Here is a 23,486-nt window from a genome sequence, read left to right on the forward strand (position 1 = left end):
CCGGCGTATGGCGGGGAGGCCTCTGTAAACAACTTTTTGACTTTTGCTTTCTGACTTTTCATTGCTAGTCTACAGAAATGTGACTGATTTTTTTCATATCTGCCTTCTTGTATCCTGAACCTCGATAAACTCACTCATTCGGTCTAGTCTTCTTGTAGTTCCCTTTGATTTTCTACATAGACAATCGTGTGGTCTGCAAACGAGCGCAGTTCTGCATCTTCCTTCCCAACCCGCGCGTCTCCTACTTTTGTTTTCTTACCTTATTGCACTGCCCAGCACTTCCGGCGCAAGGCCGAACCAGACTGTGAATGCTGAGAGCGGACACCCTTCGCGTGACCCTGATCTGAGGGGGAAGCACCCAGCCCTCCACCACTAAGCACGAGGCCAGCCGAAGGGTTTTCTAGATGCCCTGGATCAGACTGAAGAAATTCTCTTCTACAACTAAGTTGCTCAGTTTTCATGATAAACGGGTGTTAAATTGTGTCAGACGCTTTTTCTGCATCAATTGCCATGATCGTATGGTTTTCCTTCCTTCGGCTGTTACTATGGTGAACCACACTTACCGATTTTCAAAAAGGAAGCAGCCATACCTCCCTGGGAGAAACCCGCACCTGGTCATGGCACACTGCTTTTTTCCATGTTACTGGGCTCGATGTGCTGATATTTTTGTTGCGTATTTTGCATGTGTGTCCATGAGGGATGTGTGTCCACGGTTTTCTTTTTCTGGTGCCGATATTGGGATAACACGGGTCTCAGCACACAAACTGCGAATTGTTTCCATCTCTTCTATTTTCTGGGAGATATAAAATTGGTATTATTTCTTCTTTAAACGTTTAGTAGAATACAGAGTGAACAGGCCTGCATATTTCTTTTTTCAAAAGTTTTTCAACTATGAATTCAATTTCTATAATAATTACAGGACTCCTCAGGTTATTTACTGCACCTTGGGCACCTTCTGACGGTGTGTTGTTTAGGATGAGTTGATCTGATCCGCCTAAATTGCCAGCCGTGTGGAGCTGTTCCCAGGGCCCCGCTAGGGCCCTGTGGATGCGTGAGCGGCCTGCAGGGACGGCCCTCCTTTCTTCTCGTATCAGTAACTCACGTCTTCTCTTCTTTCTTCTTCGGTCTTGCTAGAGGTTTATCGATTTTATTGATCTTTTCAGAGAATCGGTTTTTGGTTTCATTGGTTTTCTCCATTTTTTTCTCAACTGTTCTTCTGTTTTAATTTCATTGGTTTCTGCTCTTTATCCTTGACTCTGCTTGCTTTAGATCTATTTTGCTCTTCTTTTTCTAGTTTCTAAAGATGGAAGCTTAGATTGAGTTGAGAACTTCCTTCTGTTCTCATATAAGCACTTAATGCTATTAATTGCCATGTCAGCACGCTTTAGCTACATCCTACAAATTCTGACATATTATATTTTCATTTTTTTTCAGTTCAAAATGTAGTCTCTTTATTCCTGAGGTTTCCTCTTTGACTATAGATTATTTGGAAATGTATTGTTTAATTTCCAAGTGTTTGTAATTTCTTATACGATCTGTTATTGATTTCTACTTTAATTCCATTACTATCACAGACCGTACCTTGTATCATTTCAATTCTTTTAAAATTGTTACAGTCTGTCTTGTGACCCAGGATGTGGTCTATTTTGGTGACTATTCCATGTGGCCTTGAGGAGAGTATGTGCCCTGCTGGCGGTGGGTGGAGTGTCTTATGAATGTCACTTGGGTCCAGATGGCTGCTGGCAGTGTTCGGCTCTTCCACGTCCTTGGTGCTTTTCTATCCACGTGTAACCCGGCTGATCTGAGAGGTCTGCAGAAGCCTCCGACGACCCGTCAACCTCCCTCTCCTCTCAGCTCTGTCGGTTTCTGCTGTGTGTACTGTGAAGCTCCGTCTTAAATGTCACACGTCTTTTTGATGAATCGACTCTTTGATTACGTGTGACACCCTCTTAATTCCTGGAAATCTTCTGTGCTCCGAGGCCTATTTTGTCTGGCACTAATAGAGCCATTTGGTTTTCTTTTGATTAGTGTTCGCAGGGAATGTTTTTCCATTCTTTCCCTTTTAACCTCCCCACACCGTTACATTGGACACGCGTTCCTGGTAGACAGCATTTGTCTGGACCTTGAAATGTTCGTGCAGCCTGACAACTGCTATCTTTAAATGGGTGTGTTTAGACTATTCACAGGTAATTATTGGCGTGCTTGGATTCAGGACTGCCGTTTTATTATTATTTGTTCCTTCTGCTTCTCTATCGGGTTTTGTACTATCTCTTTGTATGGTTATTTTTAGTGACTGTTCTGGGGTTACGATGTAAATAAATATGTAACTTTTCACGGTCTACTCAGAATTGATATTTTGTTACTTCAAGTAGAATGTAGAACCCTCGTCGCCACATAGTCTCTCTACCCTCTCCCCTTTTCCACGGTAGTTGTCTTACCTATTATATCTACACACCGTACAAATCCTATCAGTTATAATTTGTTTCAACCATCAACCATACTTCAAAGAACTCAAGAGGAGGCAAACACTGTGTTAGTTATCACTTCTGTTGTCCTTTCTTCATTCCTAATGTGCCAAGTTTCCATCTGTCTCATTCCTGCAGGACTTTCGGAGGACAGCATTCTGAGTTCTGGAGTCTCTCCGCTACTGCTTCTAAAATGTTCCATTTCCTTCTGGCCTCCATGGTTTCCGCTGAGGAATCCACCGTCACAAGTTATTGCTTCTCTGTAAGTAATGCATCATTTTTCTATGTTTGTTTTCAATACTTTGTGTTTACTTTTCAGCAGCTTGATGATGATGAGTCTGGGTGTGAAATACTTTTGCATTTATCTCTGGGGTTCACTGACCCTCTTCAATCTGTACGTTTAGGTCTTTTACCAAATTTGAGAAGTCTTCAGCCATTATTTCTTGAAATATTTTTTCTGCGCTGTACTCTTTCTCCTCTCCTGGGACTCTGGTGACACAGGGTTAGCCTGTCCTGTCGGACAGGTCCCCGAGGCTTCATTCCCCGTCTCCTAACCACGTTTCTCTCTGGGGTTCACCTGGGGCACATTCTATGAGTCTACCTTCCAGTTCACTGACTCTTTCTTCTGTCACCTCCGTTCTGATACTGAGGCCACTGAATGAATTTTTTTTATTTTGGCTATTTATTTTCAGTTTTAAAATGTCCATCTGTTCTTATCGTCCACCTCTTTGCTTGTTTCAAGTATCCCTCTTACATGGTGGAGCGTTTTTATAACACCTGCCTTGAAGTTGTGACAATTCCAACATCTGTGTCCCCTCCGTGTGGTCTGCCGAACGCCTTTTCCCTGGAAGCTGAGATTTTCCGGGTTCTCCGCATGTCATCTGAGTTTGGGTTGTCTCACGGACGTTTTGCACACTGAATTGCGGTTCGGGTCGTAGTTAATACTGGAGTGGGAGGAGAATGCTGACACTTTGTTTACTCAGGAACCGACCCAGCTGGGCTCAGGCCGCAGCTTCTGAGCAGCTTCCTGTGGCCTGTGGTTTCCTCGTCGGCTCCATTTTCGAAGCCTGTGCAGTGCGTTCGCATTTCTCCCGCACGCGGCCCCTCCGGCGGGCGCCGTGCGGCTGGTGGCCGTCCCTCCACAGCCCCGTTCCCCTCGCCTCTGGTATGCGGCCTGGGGGTTAACCCAGCATTTCCCAAACAACTTTCTGGGGGCTGCTCTCCGGGCCCCTCCCGCTCCATGGTCTCTCCGGGACTTCCCCGTTCCCCGGACCCCTTTCCAGTCCTCCGGCCACGGAGCTGCACTTCCGGCGACGGGGCCTGCATCTGCGGCTGAGCGGTGAGAGGACAGAGTTTTTAAAGTCGTGCAGGGTGAATAAAAAGAGCCGGAGCACTCGTCCGTCATCACTGGAAGTCAGTGTGTAATGTCTGAGTCAACAAACTGAGAAACGGCAGTAGGACGTAACATTCAGAAAACAAAGTTAAATACCGAAAGTCACAGCTAAGAGTCGAAAGTGGCCGCTTCTGGAGATATGACTTTTTAAGACGATTATTTGCTCACGGGAAAAATACAAGAGTTAAGAAAGAAAACATAACCATAACATACTACTTACCTTCACAATAAATAACACTGAAATAACCGTAACATAAATCTCAAATTCTACTCAGCCAAAAATTATGGTATGTTTATAATATTTATACTTTTCTTTGATTAATATCTGCTACTCTCATTCAACTGTAAGTTCCATGGGATCAGGGATATTCTTCCTAGAGTATATGTAGGTGCTCGATAAAAATTCACTGACTGAGTCAGATGAGGCATTAGCTGGCACGGGGGCGGAGGATGAGCACCGTCTGGCCTGGCGGGTGCGGGCCTGTCCCGTGAGACCAAGAACACGGGAAGCAGCAGAGGAGTGCTCCGGAGCGTGGCCGGTCCCGGTCCATTATCCCGGTTTGGAGCAGTGGTCCCTGACCGGGGGTGAGGGACCCCTTGGGGGATGCTACTGGCATCCAGGGGTAAGGTCAGGGCTGCTGTTGTCCCCCGATGCCCAGGCAGCCCCACAGCAAAGAATGCTCTGGCCCCAAACGCCAACAGCGCCAATGCAGAGAAACTCTGATTAGAAGTGATACGCCTCGTGAGAAACGGCAGGATTTGAAGTATTTGTGCTCTTCAGATAGTCAACCCTTCAAAACCTTATGCTCTGATACTGTTTACACGCCTAAAAAATGGAGGACGTGTAGTGGCTGAGCTGAAACGGAGTAGCTACTGACCGACGTACGTCCAGGTACGGACAGAACGAGAGAGAGGACAGACTGGCAAGGGCCGTCGCATTTCTAATGGCGATCCTATAATAACTCTATAATAAAGGCCCCAGCTCGACCGGGTGGGGACGCAGCAGAATGTGGTCCCATAATGAGAGACATTCCTCATCGTGAGAAAAGCTGCGCAGTCAGCTGCTCCCTTATTCAGGTCCCCAAAGCACCTCCGAATCGTAAATAACACTGAAAATAATGTTTGTCACTAGAGTCAGCACATAGGCAACATCCTGAAATTACAGGTACGGGCCTTTTACCTAGGAAAAATGAGACAGCTGAGTCCTAACGGGTTCCTATTGGCCTTGCTGAGACAGGCCGGGCGAATTTCGGGAGCGGAAGCAGATAATGCGACTGACGTGGCCAGAGGCTCTGCCCCGACACAGCGGAGGCGGGGGCCTGCAGCGTGAGCAGGCAGAGGTTCCGCGTGGTGTCTGCGGCACCCGCTCTGCGAGGACGGCAGGGGGCCGGCGGGGGCCGGGGGCGGAGGCCCCTGACCCCCCCACACGCTCCAGCCGGCCCCGCCCTGCTTTTTCGCTCTCTATACTGAGGTTCGGAGAAAGTGGAGTTTTAAAATCCTGCTCGGGGCCACCCCTCTGCACCCAGTTGCAGAAAGCCGAGGTCAGAGTGGGTGAGGGACACGTCACAAAGACGAGCCAGGGCTGGACGCTGACGGCCCGACTCGCTCCGCAGCACTCGCGCCACCGAGGCCATCCTCCAGGGCAGCCAGCATGTCAAGGGTCCTTTTTTAAAAGACACACACGGCACAGCGTGGACCTCGTTGCAAAGTGTGTCACAGGCCCAGCACGTCGCCCCGAGAGACAGATACGTGAACAAGGATGTCGGGAGACCCAAGGTAGAGCTGGCCTCAGCGAGCTCACATCTGACTGCGACTCGGCAATCACACACTCTTTAAGGGCAAAGCCACGACGTTTACAAATTCTGCTCGTGAAACACCCACAGAAGTATTTGTAGACTTCTGAAAATGAATGAACCTTTCTAAAATGTAGGAACGTGCTAGCAGCTCACGGTAAGAGAACCATATTGACAAAGCAGTAACTCACCTCTTCGGAGCTCATGCCGGCTGGGGGCGCCTTATAGACCAGACAGTGCGAGGGGTTGGGCTGCGGCCCGCCCCGCAGGGGCAGCGCCACCGTGCCCGAGCCGGCTTCGGGCAAGGGGTTCCACACGGCCCAGCGAACCACGTGCATGCACGCCAGGTTGGACAGGGAGGGGCCGGAAGCCACCTGGAACGGAAACAAAGCACGTGGGTTACCACGAAGCCACCTGGGGGCGAAGCGACCGTGCATTCCCACCCAGTGGAACGAGACACAGTGTGGCGAGGGCTCCTGGCTGTGCGGGTGACGCGGCGGGGAACAACCCCACGCTGGAGGCGGTCACGCGGGGGCGAGCACAGCACCCCCTCCGGATGCTTTCCTCCGGGATGAGGAGGGCAAAAGAATGGGGCACACCCTCACTGCCTCTGGCCAGCGGAGGGGGCAGGGCCGTCCGTCCCTGCTGGCCGAGCGCACCGAGACCGCCCTGCGACTGGTCATAGGCCGTGGTCACGGAGAGGGCGACAGCCTGCCTGGGGCGCCTCGCACCCTGCCTGTGAGGCGAAGGGAGAGGCTGGGGCGCCGACGCCAGCTGTGTCAGGACCCACAGGAAGGCGAGGCTCCAGCGATGTGGCTGGGCTCCTACTACACCCCGCTTGTCTGGCCGGACACGGGTAAACTGCCGGGCCACTGTCACAGCCAGGACTTGACCGCACTCGGGTCCAGGGCAGGCTGCCGCACGCGCACGCCAAGGACTCTGGCTGGGCCCCGACGCGGACGGCTCATGGCCGCGCGTGTGCGTGAGCGGGTCCCGATACAGACAAGGAAACATACTCCTTCCGCCCAGGCCAGACTTTCCAGACTGTCCCTTGCTGGGTGACACCCATCCTGGTCTCGCCTTCGTAGCCGGGTGGGGGAAAACACTCGGATCAGCACGTGGTTTGGAATCAATCTCTTTCCCGAGTCCCGTCGTAACCGGACCTCACACCACCCGCTGATCCTTTACAGGAGCCTAAGTTCAGACAACAGGTGAGCACCCGGTCACGGGGTTGAGCAGAGACCTGTGTCCCTGCCAATTCAGCGCGGAAAAAGCCCACGTCCTGGAAGAACGGGCAGAGCACCAGCCACGTACGCCCCGCGGCAGCCGACCCTGCGACACGCCTGGACCATCTGCCAATGGCAGGGGCGAAGGCAGCCCCTCCCCGTCCGGCAAGTGGCTGCACGGCAGTACACGCGGCACAGAGCCGCCGCCGTGCACCGCCGCCGAGCCGATAGGGACCCGCTGCTCTTTAAAAATAAAAGAATTACAAACGCAGTAGGACAAACAGCGACTAAAACTGTAAGGATTTACTATCTAGGCTACTATTGTAAATGCTCATCTATAAGATCCAGAAATTTGTTACAGGAGCAAAATAAAATAAAATATGCGTCCAAGTTTTCGTGCTATTTGTGTACGTCCTCCTGGTTTAATTGTTCAGATTAGGTGATTCTGATACCTAATTTTCCAATTTCGTAGTTCCTTGTGGCTTTTCAGTTCTCAATCGATTCTGCCCTCTTTGGTGTGAAATGTCTATCAGTTACACATACATCCATTTCCCCTCCCTTTGTTTGTAACAGCTCTAACAAGAAGAGATGGTTAGTGAGTTATTGATCCCTCCTCCACAAAGACTTCAGTGGGACAAGTGGGCCTGGTGGCAATTCAATTGCCGTTTATTAGCCTGCATTCTCTCCCAAGCAGGCCAGGGTGACACCTGCAGGCGAGAACCTCCCGAACCAGCCCCACCCCAGCTCTAAGGAGAAGGTCAGGCGCGTCCATCCGAGCAGGCAGCGAGAGACCAGGCACTGGTTAACTGGTCGAGGTAACGAAGCCCCCGCCCCTCCTCCTACCAGTGAGTTCCAGCGGCTGGGATCAGATCCGGTACTTTATAATGTCTTATCCTACCAAACTGGGTTTGCTTTCGTGCAAGAAAAGAAACGCACTGAATTGCTCCCATTTAGGCTGTAAATATAACGGCAAACGACGTACAAACAGCCAAAGGAACACACTTGGACTACGAGACACATTTGTCATGAAACGGATGAGCCACGAGGACATTCACCAGGCCACGCGCAAACAGAAACAGACACCTGGCCCCCGGGAGTGCTACGGATCAGGGTCCCCCTGGCGTGCTGAGTGGTGGCCCCAGAAGCACAGGTCCCGACCCCTGGGCTGGGACTGCGAGCTTCTTGGGAGAGGTCTGTGCACACGAAACGGAAGCACGCACCGTGAGGGGAGCTCTCGACCCGCCGGGCGGGCCCTCAGCCCAGCGACAAGGGTCCTGAGAAGAGCAGGACAGAGACAGACCTGAGACAGAGACAGCGGAGGCCATAGCGGGAAGGCCACTCGCAGGCGGAGGCGGGAGCCGTGCGGCCACGAGCCACGGAATGCTGGGAGGGGCGGGAAGGGCCCTCCCCGGAGCCCTGGGAGGGGGCCCTGCGACACCTCAGCCTGGGCCCTGTGGTCTCCCACCAGGGAACAGGGTGCACGTCCGTTGTCTCGAGACGAGTTGCTCTGGCAGCCCCAGGACACTGACGGGGTCCCCTCGGCTTATCCTCGGACCACCGCGACACTGACTCAGGGCAGAGACTCCATGTTACTTTATGAGGCTGACTTTCCTCAGATGTGCAGTGAGACCTGCCCTCCTGCCCAGGGCCCCCTGCCGGCAACCGGGGTCCCCTCCACTCCCGCTCCGGCCCGGCTTCCTCTGGAGCGCCTGCCCCCGCCTGGTTCCGTTCCCATCTCCGACGGGGCCCTGCAGAGCCGGGGCTCAGGCTCGGCAGGCCGGCATCCCGTCCTGTGGGCACTGCCGCTCCACTCCCTGGGGCTGCGGCCCCACTGCAGGTCAGCGGGGAACGTCATGCTGTGGAGCGGCGGCCCCCATGGCAGGGAGGCCGTGAGGCCGGTCCTGGCATCCAGCTCTCTCAGCAGTCACCGCAGGGGGAGCAGCAAACCCGAAGCCCTCCAAAGCCACCCCAACCTCCACGGTCACAGCAGGACAGGAAGGTGACAAGCAAAGTCGCAGGGGAGAAGAGGGCACACGGGGGGCGAGGGGGACAGGCAGAGGTCGTGGAGCGGACTCAAAGGCACCAGACGTGAAAGAAAAAGTTGACTAGGTGGACTTAAAATCAGAGAATCTGCTCGTCAGAGGACAGTGCTACCACTAGGGACAGCTGGTAAGGGGGACACGAGGTCTCTCCGCTTCTCACAAGGGCATGCGAATCTGTAATTACCTCGAAGTAGAGCTCAATTTAAAAACCAGTGTGTGGTACGTAAGAGCCACCACGTAAGTGCTGTCAGAAATTCTTTTAATGACTATCCACAAAAAATCCTACAACATTAAGTCAGAAAACATAATGGAAAAGAAAATCCCATTAACAATAGCAGCACGAAAATTAAATACCTATGAATAAACCTAATGAGAACTGTTCAACCGTTTAAAATCTACATTTCAAAACTATAAAAAAAATCATTCCCAGAAGACACAAAAACAGGTTGCAACAAACGGAAAGAAGTCCCTTGTCTTTGGTTAGGACATCGCCACATCCTCGAGATGTTAAAAATCTGTAAATTAACTTATAAATTTAACGTTACCCCAATAAAAATGCAAGTAAGCTCTCTTCATGGGGCTAGGCCAAGGTTCACCCGGAAAACGACCCCTGCGGGGAGGGGGCCGCGTGCAGGGGACGCGGAATCAGGCCGCAGAGCCACCCAAGGAGCCCACCATCCAGGCACAGGCCGGGCAGCCCGTGGAGTGAAGGAAGGTCCAGACGCGGACACAACTGTAAACGGAGAAGTGTCTTAAGTCGCTGCAGCTCAGAAGGATGTTCTCATAAGCGGCATAGGGACAAGTGGATGGCCGCTGGGAAAGGATAAAATGAGATCCCCGCCTCACATGACAAATGAGACCAAACAGTAAAAGACGAAACTGTGCCAGGGCTAGGAGGAAACAAGGAGGCATCCGCCCCTCTCTCTAAAGACGGCTCGAAACCCGGATGCAGCGAAAGACAAGCCTGATAAATCTGACTACATTACAAAGTGTTTTCAAGTTTACACGATGCTATGAATTGACAGTTTCTGTTCCCCCAAAATTCGCATATTGAAGCCCTACCCCCCAAAGCGATGGTACCTGGAGATGGGGCCCTAGGAAGCTATCGGGGATCCTGAGGCCACCAGGGTGGGGCCCCCGGTGGGACTAGTGACCTCATGGGAGGCGGAGACGGGGCTGGAGCTCTCCCGCGCTCTCCGAGCACGCACACCGAGCACAGGCCACGTGGGGACATGGCCCAGGCGGGTCCGCGAGCCAGGAAGACGGTCCTCACCGCCCGCCAAGGCTGCCAGCGCCCTGATCTCGGCCGGCCCGCCCTCCAGGACCGTGAGGAACAAACGGCTGCTGTTCGAGCCACCTGGGGCGTGCGACTTGTTCCAGCGGCCTGAGCTAAGACTCGCGGCCCGGGAAGGGGGAGCGGGGAATAAGTGACACACGGTGAAACTGGGAGACAATACCTGCAACACACGGCACGGCTAAGGAGCGGACGGACGCCCCCAAGACACAAGGACCTCTCGGCACGATGGAAACGGACGCCCCAGGAAGACGGCCAAACACTTCAAACACGGGAAAGCACGTTCGACTTCACTGACAGTCGGAGAAATGCAGATCGGAACGACGCTGTGCTGCCTGCCGCTCCCTGCCCAGCGGGCCAGCGGGGTCTGGAAGGCGGTCGAGGCGCAGGGCGGGGCGCCGGAGGGGCCGTGGCCCCCAGCACCCCGCCAGTGGGAGTCGAATGCTGCACGGTGCCTCCGGAGACACCAGGCTAATGCAGTGACACACACGCTGACCCTTCCGTCCGGCTCAGCCCCAGGACGCCCCTCGTCAAGAGCGCAGCTGGGAAGAGGGTGGGGCGCCCTGCAGACCGCCGGGTGTGACCGCGGAGAGGTGAACGTGAGAGAAAGCGAGGTGCGACCCGCCCAGAGGCGCGCTGCGGGAGCACGCGCGGGGAGGAAAACGATCGCGAGCGCGCGCAGGAGGCGGGACGGGCCGCGGCGGGAGCGGCACCGTCCTCGGATCGGCTCTCCGTACGGCTGTGGCTTTACATCCACGCGTGGTCTAGGGCTGCGCTGACGAGCGCTGTGCTGACGGCGCCCGGAGCCGGGGGTCCCGCCGCGGAGGCGAGGTGGGCCGGGCGGGCCGGGGATGGGGGGCCGGCGAGAACTCGAGCCCGGGCCGCGTCTGCGCACAGGGACGCGTGTGAGCGCGTGCGTCCTGCGCACGCACCTGTATGTGCCCGCACGCGTGCTTCCACGTGCAGAACTTCCACGGCCGTCCACTGGAAGGGGGTAAGAAACGCGCCCGGCGCCCAGGCCTGGGTCCTGACGCCCTCGCTGCTGCGGGAAGAACCGGGCCCAGCGGAAACGAGTGCCGTCTGAGACACCGTCACAGCCCAGAGGGGCCTGAGGGGAGGTGGTGACCAACGGAATGTGGCCTCCCAGACGGGGGCCCGGAACAGACAAGGGCACGAGGAAAGGAAACTCAAATACAGGACGGACTTCGGTTAGTAACAACATATCGACATCGGTCCATCAGTCACGGCAAGTGCGCCACACTGACGACGTCAGCGGTGGGGGACGAGGGTGTGGGCGTGGGGGTCGCTCTGTACCACCGTCAGTTGTTATGTAACTGTGAAACGCGTCTTAGAAGGCGGGGTGGGAAACCGTGGCTCCGACAGGCGTGGGCGATTCCACTGCGGGGCAGGGCGGGTCGAGAGGAGCCTGCAGCACCTTGTGATGCCAGAAAGCAAGAAAACGCGCAAGAAAAACAAATACGAGGGAGGATGTCACACGGACGCAGCCGGAAGCACCTTCGGCCAAATCGGGGTCAATCTGAGCACCAAAGTAATCGGGTGTTCATTTTAAAACAGGCACCCGTGAGTCCGCACCAGTGGGGGCTGCATGGCTGAAGCCACCCTCGATCCGGCCTCAGGAGAGAAGGGAGGGTCCACCAGGTCCCCTGGGGCACATCTGACTCTCAGGTCTGCTGCGTTTATCTTGGAATTTCATATAAAGGTTTTTAAAAAGGAAAGCAAAGGGAGGAGGAACTTTGCCGCCCGAATGCAATGGAGGCCGGGGCTCCGTCAGCGTGGGGAGGTGACCTGTCCCTCCCAGGACAGCCGGGGCCCCAGCCCCACTGCCGCGCAGACGCTCCTGCGGGAAGATCGCGAGCCCACGCCCGCGCCATCGCTGCTGCCCGCTCCCCATCCTCTCGACCTGTCTGCGATGCGGCCGCCTGCCTCCCTCCCCCACTGATGCCTGACGCCTCTGCTGCTCCACGCGGCAAAGTCCCTTGGTGGAAAACCACTTCACATGCTGTAACATTTCCTTTCCAGATTACGCTGATGGAAGGAACTTGGTGACAGTAAATGGAGCCCAGCACGGTGTTAAGATGAACCTCCGCACGGCACAGAACTGATGAGCTGTGCCACAGCCACACGCTAAGGGCTCCGCGAAGCAGCGCACGTCGACACCGCCCGCCGCCAGTGAAGCGTTTCAATCAGGTGTTAAAGAGTAATAAGGTGTCGCCTGAGATATACCAGTTTCAGCACACAGACTTCATAATCGCAAAAGAAATGGAATTATCGTTCTGGAAGGGGCATCACCTAAGCGGGAATGAGGAGCGGATTGCTATACGGCATCCCGGCTGAGCTCAGCTGAGCCATCCCGGTCCCGTCCCCACCCCCCCGACCCCCCCCTCACTTCACGGCCTCAGAAGCCCACCCCTCCTGGTGAAGGCCCTGCCCCCCAGCCCAGAGCGCCCGGCCCAGGCAGCAGGTGCGTTTAGCTGAAACTTCCGGTAACAAGTGAAGAAAAGCAGCGTGTGCCGCGCAGGCGCAGTGAGACCGCCCGCCCCAACCCCGCCGCAGCGGCGACCCGCGGGGACAACGCGAGGGCCGCTTGCGCCCGGCGCAGACGGGGAAACCCGACAGCCCTATGCCCGCCCCCCGCCCTCGGCCCGGGCTCATCCATGGCCACTCGCAGGCCTGTCCTTCGCCCAGCCGCACGGCGACGCGGGCAGGCCGGCCCCCACGGAAGGTGTCTTCTGGGCCTTTTTTCAATTTCCAACTGACTTCTTAAATTGCTATTTACTTCTTCAAACATAAATCTTAAGGGCAGCATGATTTGGGTTTGCCGAAGAATCTACGTCGGCGATGTCTATATGTTGTATTTCTTCCAACCGAATCCTATAAATCCTCACGCTTACGTATGACACGGGCGCATACGAAGCGCATTACGAGAAACCGCTCAGGACTCGCGCGGGTTCGAGCCTTACTACATTTAATGTCACATGAAAAATGCATTGAAATGGCCTCGTTTTTCAAAGTGATTCTAAGTTTGCTAGCTATGAACGGATGCTACCCCGATGCGCGCCTCCTGACAGCCTTATTTCCGTCGGCCAGCAGAACGTGCTGTTGCCCTGAGCACGGGGAGCACCGCGACACGGCTGTCACTAGAGGTCATCTAGGACCACGCCCCCGACTCGGCGTCCGCGTCGCGGATGTAACTGCACTCCTGATGGAAAAACGTTAACGGCAACTGCGTTTCACCCAGCGCCAGGTGGGACCTGAACCCACAGGCGGCACTTACGTTGCCGTCCGCTCCCGGGGGGCTGTTAAACACGTACTCCAGCTGAAAGACGATGGCGAACGCGGGGTGCCGGACCATCTCGGGCAGTCGGAGGCGGCTTCTCAAAACCAGAGCCTGGTTTCCAGAGCTGGACAGGAACACAGGCAGGGGCGCGTCAGGCGGTGGCTCCCGCGGCCCTCCGCCCGCCTCCACCGCCGTCACCCCGGGCGCCGGCGCAGCGAGTCCCCGCCCCGCGCACCACCCAGTGGAGCTTCCAAATCTGGCCCCACGGTAATTCCCCAAACCAGAGCCTTATTTCAGATGCCAGTCAACACTCTCTCCAAACAGCCAGAGCTTGTGTCAGCCAGGAGCACGGCCTGACACGGCCAGGTCTACAGCCCCGTCTCCCCGGAGGCCCCGCCCCCGGGGCGGCCCCTGCCCGCGTTGCGCATGGCGCCTCTCCGGCGTGTCTCTGGTTCTGTTCCGGGGAGCAGGCGCTGCGCGGAGCAGCAAACCTGCGGCTCCCTGGTTCTCCATCATGTGCCAAGCTGCCCACAGGGCACATCTGGAGGGCGGCACGCCAGGGTCCCCACAGACCCTAAGCGACCACGGCTGGAAGCGCCCGTATTGCTAACTGCAAAACTGTCATGGCACACAAACAGGACTTCTCCAACCTCACGACTCTGAGGTCTGCTCCTAACGGGTGCAGCTCAGCCAGGGACAGAGGGAAGGATCCGGGTGAGGGGTGCACGCTGCCCGTGCAAGGACTTCGCTTGGGCCCCTGGTTACGTGCCACTCACGTCTCCTAATCCCACGCAGGTCAGGGCTCGGGCGCTGGGACAATACCTGGCCTTCGAAGAGACGACTTTCCTGCTGAAGCTGGCGGAGCGGGCCAAGGCCACCTCCCCCTCGGGCACCAGCACCACGACCTGTGGCCGCTGCACGAAGCACAGCCCGTTGTGCACGCCCACGCTCAGGCGCCGCTCCAGGACCTGCAGGGCGCCGCCGTCCAGCGGGCTGCCACCCTGCAAGAAGCACACGGCGGACAGAATCAGGCCCTGGGCAGAGGCGCAGGGGTTTTCCCACAAAGCATGATCTTCTCTGAGCAACACACCAAGGCAGCCCCTCAGATGCCTGATCACCAAGGTCTTGCCCTAGGTCTCTGAGGCTGAGCTACAATTCTCAAGACTCAGCAAACTAGCAGCCAGGGCCCTCGGCTCCTCCCACAGAGCCCAGGGCTCCTCCCACAGGGCCCTCAGCTCCTCCCACAGGGCCCAGGGCTCCTCCCACAGGGCCGGGGACTCCAAGGCTGCAGGGCGCAGGAACCCCTGGCCTCGTGGAGGGCGGTGATGGGTGCCTGGAGGAAGAGCACGTCAAGTTTCTCGCCTCTGCCCTGCACAGGGCTCAGACTGGAGACCTGGAGCGGACCAGGCACAGGGAGGAGGGAGCATATTCAAGCATAAGTCATAAACCAATAAAAATGGAATCTGCCCCAAAGTGATCACTGGATATTAAAGTGTTTCATCTTAACAAAAAATGTACGGGCACTCTAACGAATGAGCAAGGATATTCCTCCAGGCTATTATTGTTTATTAAATTATGTGATCATTGCAAAATGATCCCGAATTTTCAAGTTTTCTTCATTGTCCATTAATCAAACCAAAAGGACCTAAATTCGGCCAATTAGCCCTTGAGTAATGCCAGTAAAACGGTGAAGGTGACTTTCTGCCAGCTGAACTGGAAAATACAAAGATAGTAAAAATACATAATAAAGTGATTTTTATGGGAATGTATAAAATTCAACAAGGACATTCTTAACACATTGCTACCCTCATTGGGTCCGCTCCGAGCACCAAGGAAACGGCAGGAGCTGCACGGAGAAAAGGCGCGATGCCGCCTCAGTCCCCTTCGCGTTTCTACTTCCTACGAGACCTCCCTCCACGGAGCTGCATCTTCAAGGATGCGTAGAAAGCAAAAAACCTCCATCTCATTCGTGTACGTGCGTGTGTGTGCGATTAATGATTTGCTAACTGCACATACTGGGATGGGTACCAACTGACTGAATCCATCTCACGGCAAACGACGATTAAAGACCTACTATGCACCCTGCACTGTTTTATGCGCGTCAGATGTCCTCCTGGTGCAAATACGCCCAGAGGGACCGACGATGCACCTGTGACTGGGTGAGGAGGCCGGGTGCTCTGGGAGAGGGCCGAGCCCTGGAGACTCAGCAGCCCCGCGTGCCAGGGAGGGGCCCTAGCAGGAGGGGGAGGGCGCTGCCCGGGCGCCACGGCCAGGGCGGGCAGGTCTGCACTGAGACCCGAAGCCTCAGAGGACCCAGCGTGGATCCGGACGGAGAACGGACAGGAGAGTAAGCCACGTATCGGACGGCCCCCAGTGGCGACGAGGCGCCATCACGTCCTTTCACAGAAAAACTGCCTTGATGGGGTGGAATGATTAAGATTCCTAGCCATCTCCTTGGGATGAGCCAAAAAGCCTCAAAACGTCCTTCGCAAATGCAGATTATTTCATGGATTTCCCTGTGCTTTTTTGGTGACTTAATTTGCTTTTAAATGAGGACTTGTAAGCTGTATCAAAATTAATGTTAATCAATGTCTCAAGATAACAGCACCCTTGTCTCCATCAAAGTTAAGACAGACTCGAGCATCCCTCGTTAGCCTCCTGGGAGGGGAAAGACAGGGCCGTGTCCCCAGGGCTGGACGGCCCGCCGCAGGGGCACCAGAGGCTCTGCCCTGCTGTGGCGTCTCCACTGCTCAGACTAAGTTCCGGGATGGGAGACAGTACCTCCCGGAAGTAATCACTGACAAGCAGTTCCAGAAGCTCCTCCTCAAATTTCTCAAGGGAAGGATAGAGCGTGAAGAATAAGTCATCCAAGTACCACGTGACTGGCTTCTGAAGGCGGGGCTTTCGGAGGGCGTCACCTGAAACAACGAGAGGGCTCAGGCTGGTCATCTGTGGAAGCACAAGCCCAGGAGCATCGGAGGGTCCAGGCCACAGTGAGGGCACCTGCAAGCAGAGAAGGAAGCACGGGCACACCTCACAGAAGGACACCAAATCGGGAGCCACTTCAGTCCAAGCCCCGATGCTAAACTGACTGACTGTACCCCAAACCTCCTCCAGGGACAAAATTTACCATCGGCAACCCAAAGAACGCAGGCTGCAGAATGCAGAGTGACACCGTGCCCTTTGGCTGGGCTCCCCTGTACCGCTTCCTTTCTGGCGAGGACACGGCCGATGATGCCGTTTCTCGCTTTGTTATGTTTACCTTGAAGCACTTGGAAACATGCACGATCCTCTGAGCACGTTAAGGCACACACAGAGTCTGTGCCACAAAAGTCCCTGTCCTGATCGAGAAGCATCCCGGACCATGAGTTCATTAGAACCGAAGGGGACAAGGGCTCCTGGCATCCAGCTCGGTGCCCAGCACAGAGCAGGCGCGTGAAAACTCTCGCTGCAAGAGGCCTTCTCCACCGGCTCCGGAGCAGAGGCCAACGCAGGAGGAAGTGGGCAAAGCCAGCCTCGTCCCGAGAACACACAACCCCAGGGGGACCTCACGTCCCCATCACTGGACTCGTTCTGGTTCTGGTCCTCTGTCTCTTCCTGAGTTTTTATGACTACTGAAATATTTAGGTACAAGATCTTAGATTTGAAAAGCCAATTCCAAAGTTAAAAAAAAAAAAAAACTGACATAAGACTCAGTGATGGAGAAACTGCAGTGAGAAGAACACTGTGCTGTCCAGCCAGAAGTTATACGTCCCAACAGTTAAAGACCATTTTGTCTTTGCCTTCCTAGGTATCGAGACCATTAAAAATATCCACATCCACATTCTGCCCCAGAAATTCCACTTTTTGAACCTATTCAGCAAAATAAGCAAAGCATTCATTGGAACGTTATAATAGAGAAAAACAAGAAACAACAAACGTTCAAAAACAGGCAAAGTTAAGTAAACTGTTCATCCACATAAAATGAGAAGAAAAATCACGTTACCAAAGATTGTGTAATGACTGAAAAGATCATGTTATAGATGAAAAGAAAACATGCAACTGTCCGTTTAATGCCAGTTGTTTTAAAATGCGTGTGTTTACATGTGTACACGCCTATCTGCATGCAGCGATCACAGATTATTCCAGTTCCTTCCTTATGGTTTCCTACGCCTTCCTCATCACAGACATGTATTAGGTTTGATGGTTCTGAGAAAACGTACGAATTCCTTGAGCAGTGTTTTTAAAAAGCAGATGACTCAGAACCAATTAAAGGGCAAGCAGCATTACCCACAGTCACCACAAGGTGGAGACAACCGGCGCGCCCGCCGACAGGGGCAGGGGCCGCAGAGCGGGGCCTACACACCGTGGGATGCCGCTGGGCCCAAAGGAAGGGCCTCCTGACCCGTGACAAACCTGAGGCCATCATGCGGAGGGAAGTGACCCGTCCCAAAAGGGCGGATTCCGGAGGACTCTGTGAGGTCCACCTGGAGCAACCGAACCGAGACGGTGAGAACAGTGGGAGCCAGGCGCCGGGGGAGGGGAGAGGCGGGGAGTGAGTGCTTGATGGACGGACAGCCACCCAGAGCCCCTGAGCGATGGAGCCTACGGAGCCAGGGCTCTCACCAGGTCTCCCCGGAGACCCCGCCGCTCCCGTGCACCCCTACGAGCCCCAAGCAGACGCTTCTGTGGGTGCCAGCCAAGCTCGGGGACGTCCTCAGGTGTGGTCAGGTGCCCGCTTTCCACCAGAGCCCACCAGCCCGCGAGACGTGGGCCTGGGCCATCAGGAAGCCTGGCTCCAGACTCCGCTCGGAGACGTGGGGTCCATCCCAATGGGCTTCCGCCTCGGATTTACCACTCAGCCCCCACAGCGTCGGCCGCTGCACGTGGGCAGGCCGCCCGGCCGAGAGCCCTTCTGGGCCCCTGTCCACCTGCACACGCAGCATACGAAACACAGGCAGAGCGCAAGGCGGGGGCCTGGGAGCAGCCCCCGAGGGGACCGGCCGGAGGCTGTGTCCCCCGCAGCCAGGTGCAGGCCCCACCCGCAAGACGCGGCTTCGTGAGCCGCAGCGCAGAGCGACAACCCGGGTGGTGATGTGCCGCTCGCCGTCCAGGCCACTGAGAACCGAAGGAAGATCGGAGGACGTGCGAGAGGAAGGCCAGACGGACGCCCCAGCTTTGAGAAAGTGTCAGGGAATCAGCGGCCTTTGCCAGACGGGATGATTCTGAGCCCCCTCTAAACCGCTGCTCAGGGAGGAAGGGCTGCCGCCAGGGCGACCGGGCTTGAGGACCGTCATTCCCGGTCACTCCCACGTCGAGAATTACTCTGCAGGTGTGATCCTCACCCAGATGAGAGGCGCGCTGGGGGCCGTGGGGGGGCGCGTGGCTGAGTGGCCGTCACCGTCCTGCCTGTGACGCTGCACTGCGTCTGGGGCACTGGGCAAAGGCACCTGGGTCCCCTCTACGTTGGTTACTAAAGCCACAGTGACTCCACAATGACCTCAGTAAAAACTTCAATTAAAAATCACTCACGCCTCCTATGTCGTGGCATTTTACAAATGAACAAATGTCTAGCTCCCAACACGGCACCAAAATCAAATCGAACCCTCCATGAATTCTGCAGACGGCCCGGCCTGGACCCCAGGCCAGCCCCAGCCTTGGCCCTTCCAGGGCCACCAACACCACCTGGCAACGAGCCCTTCACCAGAGCGGGTCACAAAGCCCTGCGCCCAGGGCGGAGGGTACAGACGCCCGTTAGGAGCAGCTCGGCCTGCGGGGCTGTGAGGGGCACGTGCCGCGCGGCACCCCCACAGGGAGGCTGAGCAGGACAGGTTTCCGCTGTCCTCTCCGATGGTCACCGGGACGTGACGGGAAGCTGTGTCTCTCCATCCATGCTCCCGAGAAGAGCGAGCCGGCTCCCACTCGCCCGCCCACCACAGCACATTCAGCCTCCGCTTCCGAGTCCCTGGTCATTAGTTTTCAGACAACAACATAAATCGCCATCGGTCTCTGTGGCCCGCCAGGGAGAGCCAGCGGCAGGACTTCCCGGCCACGGCCAGGAACAGTCCAGCCCCCTCCCCTGGGAGTGCGCCCGGGAAGAAGACAGACGTGGCCCGTGGGCCGTGAAACACCGCTGGGGGAGGGACCAGCCCTGCAGCCCCGGCCCGAGGGCTGACGGGGACCCGCCCGACTCCCAGCACGGAGGGAAACGAAGCGGCCCTTACCCGCGTCTCCGTGAGCGGGGAGGAGGCCGGGCACGGGCTGCAGACCGGACACCAGGAGGTTCTCGGGCAGGAGGTGCAAGGCGGGCTCCAGGGCCGGGTGCGGCCTCAGCGTGCACTGCAGGCTGCAGCTCTCGATGAGGGTCAGGTGCTTGTTTTCTGGGGGAGAAAACGCCCATGTGACAGCGGAAGCCAAACACACTTACGGCTAAATTAATCAATAAACCGAGAATCCCAGACATAATATCACAAACAGGAAACATTTTTTCTAGAGAAACATGGGAATTATTATTACTCTGTTAGTCCAGCCAAAAGGGGGAGAAAACATCGATCCTCAATAACTCTCTGAGGTGCCCGCTTTTGATGCAACGTAACGACGTAAGTAACAACACAACGCCATGGCAACGCCTGCAGTACTCGCCTCCTCGCCTCTCGGCTGTAATCGGGGGGCTGGAAGGCGCTCCGGCCAGGGGCCCCCCTCGGTCTCAGCACCCGCACCCATGGAGCCCTACCAAGCAGCAGGACCAGGCACTGGGGGGCCAGGGGCTCCAAGACGGAGCCCAGGCCTCAAGGGCAGGTGCGGGGGACATTCTTCTGGGTGACAGCTAAGACACAGGCCATACCCGTGACACGCAGAACAGGATGTGCAGCCTGAGAAAGGGTGAGGTCTGGAGCAAGCGCCAGCTAGGAGGGGCTCGGCCACATGGTGAGGGGAAGGCGGAGGGGACAGGCCCTGCACAGGGCCTAGGGCGCAGGAAGGGGTGTACCCCAGAATCGCGGGGCCCTGGGGTTGGCAGGGATGTAGACATGCCCTCCGCATGCCCCCACCGAGTGGCCGGTCCTGCCTGGGCTTGACTTCCTCCGCAGAGAGGGCCTGGGCACCCGAGGCCCAGGGCGCAGCTTCGCGAGAGGTAGCCGTGACCTTCCTGAGGGGAAGCCGTCAGCGGGGGCTGTGCTGTTCCAGCCTCGCCACTCCAAGCGTGCGACCTGCCCACGTGAACATGGGAAACGCCCTGAAAGGCCCTTCCCACGTGGCTGGTTTACGCGCGCGCTGGCAGGACCTCCGTGGAGAGCACGCAGGAGGGTGACGGATCGTGGCTGCGCGGCCCAGGGACCCAGCGACCCCACTCCCCCGGGAGCTCGTCCGAGACGGTCCGGGGCAGCGAGGCCTGCACGCCTTGGTCCTCCAGCAGACGCCCCGTGGCTGCGAAATGCATGGTGGGCCGTCCGTGCACTGACACGAGCGTTCCCCAGGACGAGGCGTTACAGGGGAAAAGCAAGTCCGGGACAATGAGTAAAGGAGAGCGCAGCGAGACGGGACGGCCACACTCATCTCTGGGTCCGTCAGGACACCTGGGGAGGGTCCGCGGGCGGGCAGAGAACGGTCTCTGCGCGGGCTGCAGGTGAGCGAGGGGAGGGGACGAGAGGGGGCCTCACTCTGAGCCTTTCCATACTTCTTTACACTTGGTGCGTTCGGAACCGCGTGCACACAGTACCCACCAAAAACCCCTGTAAAGCTCTGGCACTGGCGACCGAGGGGACGAGCTCCTGGCCCCGCGGCTGGTCCCCGGCAGCCACTCCCCACCCGCGTGCATTCCCCCCGCGCCCCAGAATCCCAGGCACGAGCAGACGTGGCAGTCCCACGCGCTGGTCAAGGGTCCTGATCCCAAGGGGCCCTCAGGAGACAAGGTGCTGACAAGGTAAGGACCGCGTGCAACTGAAAACCTAAAAGCCCTTCTCCAGCAACGAAAGTGAGTCTGACTGACGCTCCCCTATCGAAATTCAGCAAGGAGTAGCGGGGACGGGTTGGTCTGACTTTTTAACACGGGCCACGTGGCAAACGCACCATTCCCGTCAGAATTCAGGCAGCATCCGGAGGAGCGGCAGCCGCCGTCCCAAACAGACCCACCTCCAACCACCTGGCTGGGCCTCACCCCCACCCCAGCGGGCAGGGAATAGCTGGCGGCCCCCTCCTGCCCATGCCCCACTGGGCCACAGCCAGAGTGGACGCACATCCCTCTCGGCTGGCACCGCCCCGACGGGCCCCTCGGCCGCTGGGCCTGTGGAGAAGGCGGCCAGCGCGGCTATGAGGTGGCGGGGTCCCTGCAGGTCGCTCTGCGGCGAGGCACAGCTGGAAGGCTCTGCCGTGTGGGAGGCGACCGACGGACTTCACCGTCTGTAGTTTCCTGTGACAGCAGTGGCCCGGGATGGACAGCCACTACATCGTCCGGTGGGCGAAGCTGTCACCCTCGAAGCAAGGAAGCCACAGCCTTCCCAGCAGGCGGCTGCCACGGGGCAGAGCCCCTCCCGTGGTCAGCCACACGGGGCAGCGCCTTCCTGTCGGGCCAGTGTGTTTCAGTCCCTTAAGTTATGCCAAAAGCCCAAGCCCAAAATACATTTTGCCAAATCTGTTAAATGAGCTGAGCTGGTAATGAACACTGAGAAGGACCACAGAGCAGGAGTACAGGGGACGAAGCTCAGGAAGGGTGCAAGGTGTGCGGGTGGCGCCGAGGATGGCCGGGCGCCGTTTCTTACGTTCGATGGGGTCCTGCAGCAGCGGGTGCAGCAGGGCTCGAGGGGTGCCGTGGTACAGCCTCAGCCTGCAAAACAAGATTGGGAGGACACCCGTCAGCCTGGGCACCTTGGTCAGCAAACGCCAGCCCCTCCTCCGCCAAGGAAAGCGCAGGTCACGCCCCGTCGCAGCTACTGAACTCAGTCACGACCTCCGCGGAGACAGACCGCTGGGGAGCCTCAGCTCCTCACACGCCCAGTGCTTTCGGCCTGGCGCCTCTGGCATGCCTACGGCACGTCCTAACGCAGCCGGAGAACCCAGGCCCAAGGGGACTAAATCTGGACGCTCTCAAGTGCTCCAAGAAAGACAATGTTTGGGCAGTGTCCACGATCGTGTGCCTAGGGCAGTGGCTCTCCACCAGGAATGACTCGGTAGGATCTGGAGCCATTTTCGGCTGTCACTACGGAGATGCCGCCACCAGCATCCAGTGGGTGGAGGCCAGGGGTGCTGCTAGAGAGCCCACCACAGAGACCCGCCCGGCCCGAAACCTCAGTGGCACCAAGGCTGAGAAGTGCTCCAGAGTGACAACCCGGGCTGAAATGGTCACACCCGCCTTGTCCGCCTTGTGTGCCCAGCTCCTAAACAGAGCCTGGCCGACGGCAGACACCCAGCCTACGTCTGCTGCATGCGTGAGCAGGACGCTAGCCACACACATCTCACGGCAAACCCTGCGCCACGGCCAGCGCCGGTCCCGCTCCGGCCCAAAGACCCATTCCTCGGCTCAGAGTGAAAAGTAAGCCAACCCAATTACAACCTGAACGAAAACTATCCCCTAGTTTACTGTTACAACCGACATAAGCTGACAGACTGAAAGTTGTCTATTATGGCCAAGTGATGAGCGGTTAGGTCAACGCAGAAAAATGCCAGCGAAGCCCGAGGACGGAGAGACACAGGCAGGTACCGCCTGTCCTGGGAGGCAGAGGGGGGAGATTCCGGTTTGCTGCTGAAGATCCGAAGAATTCCGAAGCCGCATGACAAGGTCTGGAGGGAGCCATCCCGCTTCCTGCCTTCGGCGGCCACCTCCACCACAGCCACGATGTTGGGGTGGTTTAGGGACGTGTGAAAGTACACGGGCTGCAAACAGAAACCAGGAGTTACGTGACGGGCTGGGCATTCGCCACGTGCCGAGCAGGAAACGAGGACGCACGGAGCTGCGTGCCCCCTGCTCCCCGGGGCCATCGCCACGGAAACACCGCCAACGCG

The 23,486-nt window shown here is 57.0% G+C and overlaps 1 protein-coding gene across 11 annotated transcripts in view; it reads right to left on the reverse strand.

Annotated features, from left to right (window-relative positions):
- Positions 1–23,486, reverse strand: part of NPHP4 (nephrocystin 4) — an 85,611-nt gene that overhangs the window by 46,146 nt on the left and 15,979 nt on the right. For 8 of the 11 annotated variants that reach the window (XM_036228011.1, XM_036228021.1, XM_036228016.1 and 5 more), the window contains 7 exons: positions 23,185–23,357; positions 22,247–22,311; positions 19,715–19,870; positions 16,293–16,429; positions 14,334–14,512; positions 13,509–13,635; positions 5,843–6,025 (listed from right to left, as the gene is read on the reverse strand). In XM_036228011.1, the coding sequence (XP_036083904.1) occupies positions 5,843–6,025; positions 13,509–13,635; positions 14,334–14,512; positions 16,293–16,429; positions 19,715–19,870; positions 22,247–22,311; positions 23,185–23,357 (1,020 nt within the window). The other 3 variants (XM_036228029.1, XM_036228025.1, XM_036228035.1) reach the window with 3 other exon arrangements.

This window comes from Rousettus aegyptiacus, unplaced genomic scaffold (genome assembly GCF_014176215.1).
Source record: "Rousettus aegyptiacus isolate mRouAeg1 unplaced genomic scaffold, mRouAeg1.p scaffold_m13_p_1, whole genome shotgun sequence".
NCBI lineage: Eukaryota > Metazoa > Chordata > Mammalia > Chiroptera > Pteropodidae > Rousettus > Rousettus aegyptiacus.